This window comes from Phocoena phocoena, chromosome 18, assembly GCF_963924675.1.
Source record: "Phocoena phocoena chromosome 18, mPhoPho1.1, whole genome shotgun sequence".
In the NCBI taxonomy this organism is placed as follows: Eukaryota; Metazoa; Chordata; class Mammalia; order Artiodactyla; family Phocoenidae; genus Phocoena; species Phocoena phocoena.
Genome location: NC_089236.1, coordinates 69491717 through 69498105, shown reverse-complemented (window position 1 = coordinate 69498105; position 6389 = coordinate 69491717). Strand labels below are relative to the sequence as shown.

The window sequence follows — 6389 nt, the reverse complement described above, 5'->3', positions numbered from 1 at the left end:
GGGAAGGGGGACCACGGGGCTCCCAGCATCACCCACCATCCAGACAGCTTGTTTTGTGCCAAATACCAAAACAGGAAGAAGATTCGGAGAGGCCCGAGGGGCACGGGGTTACGGAGGTTGCTAAGGCGCTGAGGGGTGAGTCACGGGGAGCAGGTACCTGTGAGTTGCCCTCAGATGCTCAAGCACCAGGTGCGGGGGCTGCTGCAGAGACCGGAGGTTTCGGGGAGGAAGTGGCGCTTGGTGGGGCCTCGGGGCTGTGCGGTGTACCCGGCGCCCTGGGCTGCGGGCCGGCGTGTGGTTTGCCCTGGGGAAGAGGCCCAGGAAAGTCAGGAAGCAGGGGACACTCGCTCAGGGTGGTGTTTCCTTAGGAGCCAGTCCCACCCCTGTGCCCAGTGAGTCCTGAACAGATAGGAAAAGGGACACAGAAAGTTCCAACAGGCATCAGACCACTGCTCTGTGACTGATTGCCAGTGATTCCAGCGGCTGAGTCGACCTGTGGCTGAGACCCTCCTGAGCTAAACTGGCCCCTTGAGACACCCTCCTCGCCCTGCTGGGGGCACAGAGCCCATCCCCTCAGCTCCCACCTCAGTGCGACCTGAGGACCGGATTGTTCAGTGAAGGGATGAATAAGAAGAGCCTTCCCTCCGGATTCAGAGCTGGCAGGACCCCTGGGAGAGCGTAACTACCTATCTCTATCTAGCTGTCTATTCATCTATCTCTATCTTTCTGTCTAGTCACCATCTCTATATCTATCTAATCTATTGTCTATCTACCATCTATTTACCTACCCACCTATCTAACCATCTATCTATCTATCATCCTCACTATATCATCTCCATCTATCCATCCATTCATCCACCATCCTGAGGTTCAAAGGACTTTTCAGTGTTCCTCTCTCTACTGTTCAGATGGACTTTTCTTACTCTCCATTTGAATGGAGGCCCCTTCTCCACCTGTAGAGACTAGACAGAGCTCTCTATATGCATAGGTTGCAATGAGGCATAATCTACAGGAGGATCCCTACTAGCTATAGCCCCAAATCGGTAAAAGAGGGAACAGTTGTGTCCTGACTCAAGTGAGGTTTTGGGGCTCACGGAGCTGGTGCCCTTCAAGCCAGCACGTGACCGCAGAAGTTCAGCACCTCCACCTGGATCTCTGGTCCCGTGAGCTATTGTGGCCCTTGGGTGAACTGTGCAATCACAGTGCTCACGTGTGCCTCACAGGGACAGTCACTGAGCCTCCACCTGCTGCACAGAGAGCACTGGTTTTCTCCACGTATATGCCCAGTAGCGGGGTTGCTGGGTCATATGGTAGCTCTATTTTTAGTTTTTTGAGGAACCTCCGTACCGTTCTCCATAGCGGCTGCACCAATTTACATTCCCATCAACAGTGTAGGAGGGCTCCCTTTTCTCCACATCTGGAATCTAGAAAAATGGTATGGATGAACTTATCTGCAAAACAGAAATAGAAACACAGATGTAGAGAACAAACTTATGGATACCAAGGGGGGAAGTGGGGGTGGGATGTGTTGGGAGATTGGGATTGACGTATATACTCTACTATGTATAAAATAGATAACTAATGAGAACCTGCTGTATAGCACAGGGAACTCCACTCAGCGCTCTGTGGTGACCTAAATGGGAAGGAAATCCAAAAAAGAGGGGATATATGTATACGTATAACTGATTCACTTTGCTGTACAGCAGAAACTAACACAACATTGTAAAGCAACCATACTCCAATAAAAGTTTTTAAAAATAATAAGAAAAAGATAATGATAGCAGTAGTGGTAGTAGTAATAGAACAGTAATCATAGTAGTAATAATGTCTAACATGTTAAAAAAAAAAGAAGATATATAAATGGCCAGTAAACCTGTGAAAAGGTGCTCACTGTCAGTAGTCATTAGGCAAATGCCAATTGAAACCACAAGAAGATACCCCTGCACACCCACCAGACTGGTTCACCTGAAAAAGACTGACCATGCCCAGGGCTGGTGAGGATGAGGTGCCATGGGAATCCCATACACTGTTGGGAGTACGCAGAGTGGCTGCTTTGGGAAAGTGATGGCCAGGACCTACTAAAACGAAACGTGCAGAACTTGTGATTCACCAGCCCCACTCCTAGCTATGTACAGTACTTAGCAAAATAGATATTTATGTGTCATAAAAGACATGTGAAAGAACATGCATAGCTGAACTTGATATAACAGAAATGTTCACCAACAGTAGGATGGATGTAAATAGGTGGTGATGCATACACACAGTGGACTATCATACAGCAATGAGAAGGAACAAACCACAACTACACCACACCACAACTACACCACACAACTACACCACAGCACAACTACACCACAGCACAACTACACCACACCACAACTACACTACAGCACGGGTGAATCTCACAAACTAATGCTGACCCAAAGAAGCTCTGTGGGTGAGAATACACATACCCGTGGCGTATGATTTATTTACTTAAAGTTCAGAAGCGGGCACACTGAGTTGTGATTTTAGAAGTTAGGATATTGATTACCCTTGAGTGGAGGTAGAGACTGGGGGGGGGGGCAAAGGAGAGCTTCTGGGGGTGCTGGTGAGGTGTCTCCGAATCTGGGGGCTAATCACACAGGCGTGTTCACTTTATGAAAGTCGTCAAGCTCTACTTTTATGATTTGTGCACATTTTTGCATGTGTGTTGTGATTTGTAAATGGCTGCAAATTCTTTGACCTTCCTCCTGTTGAGAGATGGGAGCTATGTCTCCTCTTCTTGATTCTGGGTGGGCTTGTGACTCACTTGTAACAGCAGAAGGCGGACATGATGATACCACAGTTCCCAGGCCAGCTTAGAAAAGCTGATGCGGTGTTTTTGAGTACAGTGTGTTCATAGAAAATCTGAGGGTCAGTAAGGCCAACAGATCAGGGGATGATTGCTGTTGAAAAAGAGAGCTTGTTACTTACAGACCCCAAGAAGAGGGGCCATGCCACATCACGGGGGGCCACAGGGGGAGAGCTGGGGTTGGTCAGGAGACAGAGCCAGAGGAGCAGAAATGTGGGCAAGAGCCTTTACTGTGGTTTCGGTGGAAGGGAACAGGCAAGGCAGGGTCAGCAGGCTTAGGATTGTTTGAATCATCTCGGGGGCTCTGGGACACAGGGGCTGCCCCTGGTACCTGGCCCTGGGTTGATTAGGGCAGATGGTGGGAGTGGTTGGTTTGCATTTGAAAAGTACACTCAAGGGACTGGTTAACCCAGGGAAGGGCAGCCCCTCCAGGGTCAGCCAGGCCCCAAGATGTCAGAGCACTAGAATATAGAAAATAAAAGACATGGTTAATAGATGGAGATTCTACCTAGTTTCCGGGACACTTTCTTTTTTTTTTTTTTTTTTTTTTCCGGGACACTTTCTTTTGGAGCCTCAACCTACTGTGTAAGAAACTGAGGTACTTGCAGGCCACCATGTTGCGAGGAAGCCCCCGCCTCACGAGGAACCCTTGTGCAGGTGCTGTAGCTGACAGTCCAGTTGAGGCTTTGGCCAAAAGTCAGCGTCATTTGAGTAAAGTCACCTCCAGATGGTCCCAGCCCCTGCCACTGAGTAACCCTCAGCTGTCGATTCTTCCCAGCTGAGGCTCCCAACAGTGGGGAGCAGAGAAAAGCCAATCTCACTGTGTCCTGTTCAAAACCTGACCGTGAAAATAATAAAGTGTTTTAAGTTGCTAAATTCTGGGGGTAATTTGTTACATAGCAACAGTGAGTGGAACGGTATGTCACACTTGCACATAAATTTACTTAAAAAGAGGTAGGCTTGTATGTACCACATCTTCTTTATCCATTTACAAAACAGAAACAGACTGACAGATATTGAAAACAAACTGATGGTTACCAAAGGGGAAACACTGGGGGAAGGGATAAATCAGGAGCCTGGGGTGAACATACACACACTACTATATATAAGACATAACCAACAGGGCCTACTGTAAAGCACAGGGAACTCAATCTGTGATACCCTATATGAGAAAAGAATCTAAAAAAGAATGAATATATGTACATGTATATGTAACTGAATCATTTTGCTGCATACCTGACGCTAACACAACATTGTAAATCAACTATAATCCAATAAAATTAAACAATAAAGATATACGCTTTCCATGGGCATGTGGCTTCAGCGAATTATTAAGTATCACTCGATAGAGGCGTAACCCCACAGATTCAATACTACATTTTAATGTTTTGTCTCCCCAAGGACCTCTATGACATGGCTTCCTGCACAGCTGACCCAGACAGCCTCGTCCACCACGCCGACTCCTGCCTCCCTCACCACCCACCCCGGGTGGCCAGCGTGATGCTCTCTTTGTTCTACACAGCCCTCTTGGTCTTTGGCACCCTGGGAAACATCCTTGCCCTTCGCCTTGCTTATCAAAAGGGCAAGAAGATCAACTCAACAAACGTCTACCTGGTCCACCTGGCAGTGTCCGACCTCCTGTTCACCCTGGCCCTGCCCGGAAAGATCGCCTACTACGTGCTGGACTTCAGCTGGCCTTTCGGTGAAGGGCTCTGCAGGCTGACGGCCTTCATATTCTACGTGAACACTTATTCAGGGATCTACCTGATGGCATGCGTGAGCGTGGACCGTTACGTGGCTGTGGTCCGCACCCACCAGTGTCTCCGGCTCCGCGGACCCCGGCCAGCCAGGCTCACCTGTGTGGCTGTGTGGGTCCTGGCGTCTCTGCAGACGGCGCCCCTGCTCCTGCTCTCCATGACCAAGCTCGTGGCCGGCAGGCTGACCTGCGTGGAGTATGACAGCGTCCAGCCAGTGCTCACGCTGCCCGTCGTGGTCCTAGTGATCTCCGCTCTGAGCTTCTGCGGGCCGGTGGGCATCATTCTCTTCCGCTACGTGAGGATCACCATGAAGCTGTGCAGGACGGCCCGGGACAACCCTCTGACAAGCAGGAAGGGGCACCACCGCAGGGCCTGCCTGCTCACCCTGGTGGTGCTGGTGGCCGTGCTTGTGTGCTTCATCCCCTACCACTTCACTGTCATCCAGTTCATGGTGAGAAAGGTGCTCCACCAGCCAGCCTGCCCCGAGCAGAGGGCTTTCACACTGTGCCTTCAGCTCACGGTGTGCCTCATGAACTTGAACTGCAGCATCGACCCCGTCATTTACTTCCTCGCATCTACGCGTTACAGGAAATGGCTCCTCAGCATTTGGAAGCTCAAAGCATCAGCATCCTCCGCTCCCCCGCTCCGGGAAAAAGTTCCTCAGAAGCACAAAATATCAACCAGACTGGGGGCTCCTTGCCCTTAGAGGAGAATGAGGTCTAATAGGTCATGGGCTTTAAGACTGCATCTGGGGCTAGGGGTCCAGGGTTGGGGCCCCAAAGCTTATACAATTTGAGCGGGTGTGGGTTCTTTAAGAAAAAGAATACAAAACAATAGATGCAAAATTAGGTACAAGGTCTTGGATGGTAAGTGAGGAGCCCTGAAGCTTGCGCTCATTAGCTTTACGGTGAACCTACCTCTGATGTATCCTAATAAACGCTACTGCGGCCTTGGCCTCTGAAGGGTGTGCGGTTTCTTCCAGGAAAAGAGTATTTTCACAGCAAATGCAGTCACGACCGAAAGAATCATTGGCTGAGTACTAGATCCACAATTTAGACGAGGTTTCCGAATTGGGGTGGCAAGTTGTTGTAAAGAGTAAAAATACTCCCCCGCCCAAAAAAAACCACACAAAATTTCTAAAAGCTTGGCGCTAACGTTTACAAAAACGCCAAGGTTCTCCTGAGAAAGTCAGAAAACATGGGGAGGACGCACTTGACTCCAAGTTATTGGCCCAGCCGCCTCTGGCGTTGGGGGAGTGGGGTGAGGGACTGGGCGTTGTGCACTTTTGTAGGAAGAGTCTGAATCTGGTCCCAAGCCCCTTATGACATGTGTGACTGGGGACATCGCTGGGGGAGAAAGTCAGGAAAGTGGGCAAGAGCTTTTCATTTGTTTTGTGTGTGTCAGAAAGTGCTTGTCCATGGGAGTGTTGTTTCCATTTGGTCAAAACAAACCTTTCCGGCGCTTTCTTGAGTTTAAAACAAGGCACAGAGCGTTTCCACTTGGGCGATTTTGAGTTCTGTAAAATAAAACACGCGTTTCCCTGCCAATGTGCGGGGAGCACCAGGGCCAGCGTGACGTCTATCTCTGCGGCACGGGCCCAAAGCAACATGCTCACAGCCTCCGCGGCGCCCCCTTGCCCCCTATCCCAAAGCTCTGGCTCCAGACGGGTCCCCCCTGAGGTCGTCCCTGGTCCCTGACCAACAGTGGCCTCCTTCTCCTCCAGATGATCAGCTGCTTCCACCTCCCAAGTTCCAAGTTTGGGGCACTTGACTCTCGTGCGCAGAGCTTCACGGTGGCTC

General features: G+C 50.0%; 1 protein-coding gene across 1 annotated transcript; it reads left to right on the top strand.

The window, feature by feature from the left end:
• Nucleotides 1–4246: 4246 nt before the first annotated feature.
• On the top strand, nt 4247–5296 carry LOC136137869 (G-protein coupled receptor 183-like). Its single transcript, XM_065896323.1, has 2 exons — nt 4247–4726; nt 5081–5296. Exons 1-2 carry the CDS (start codon nt 4247–4249, stop codon nt 5294–5296), a joined length of 696 nt encoding a protein of 231 aa, XP_065752395.1.
• The last annotated feature ends 1093 nt before the right edge of the window (nt 5297–6389 follow it).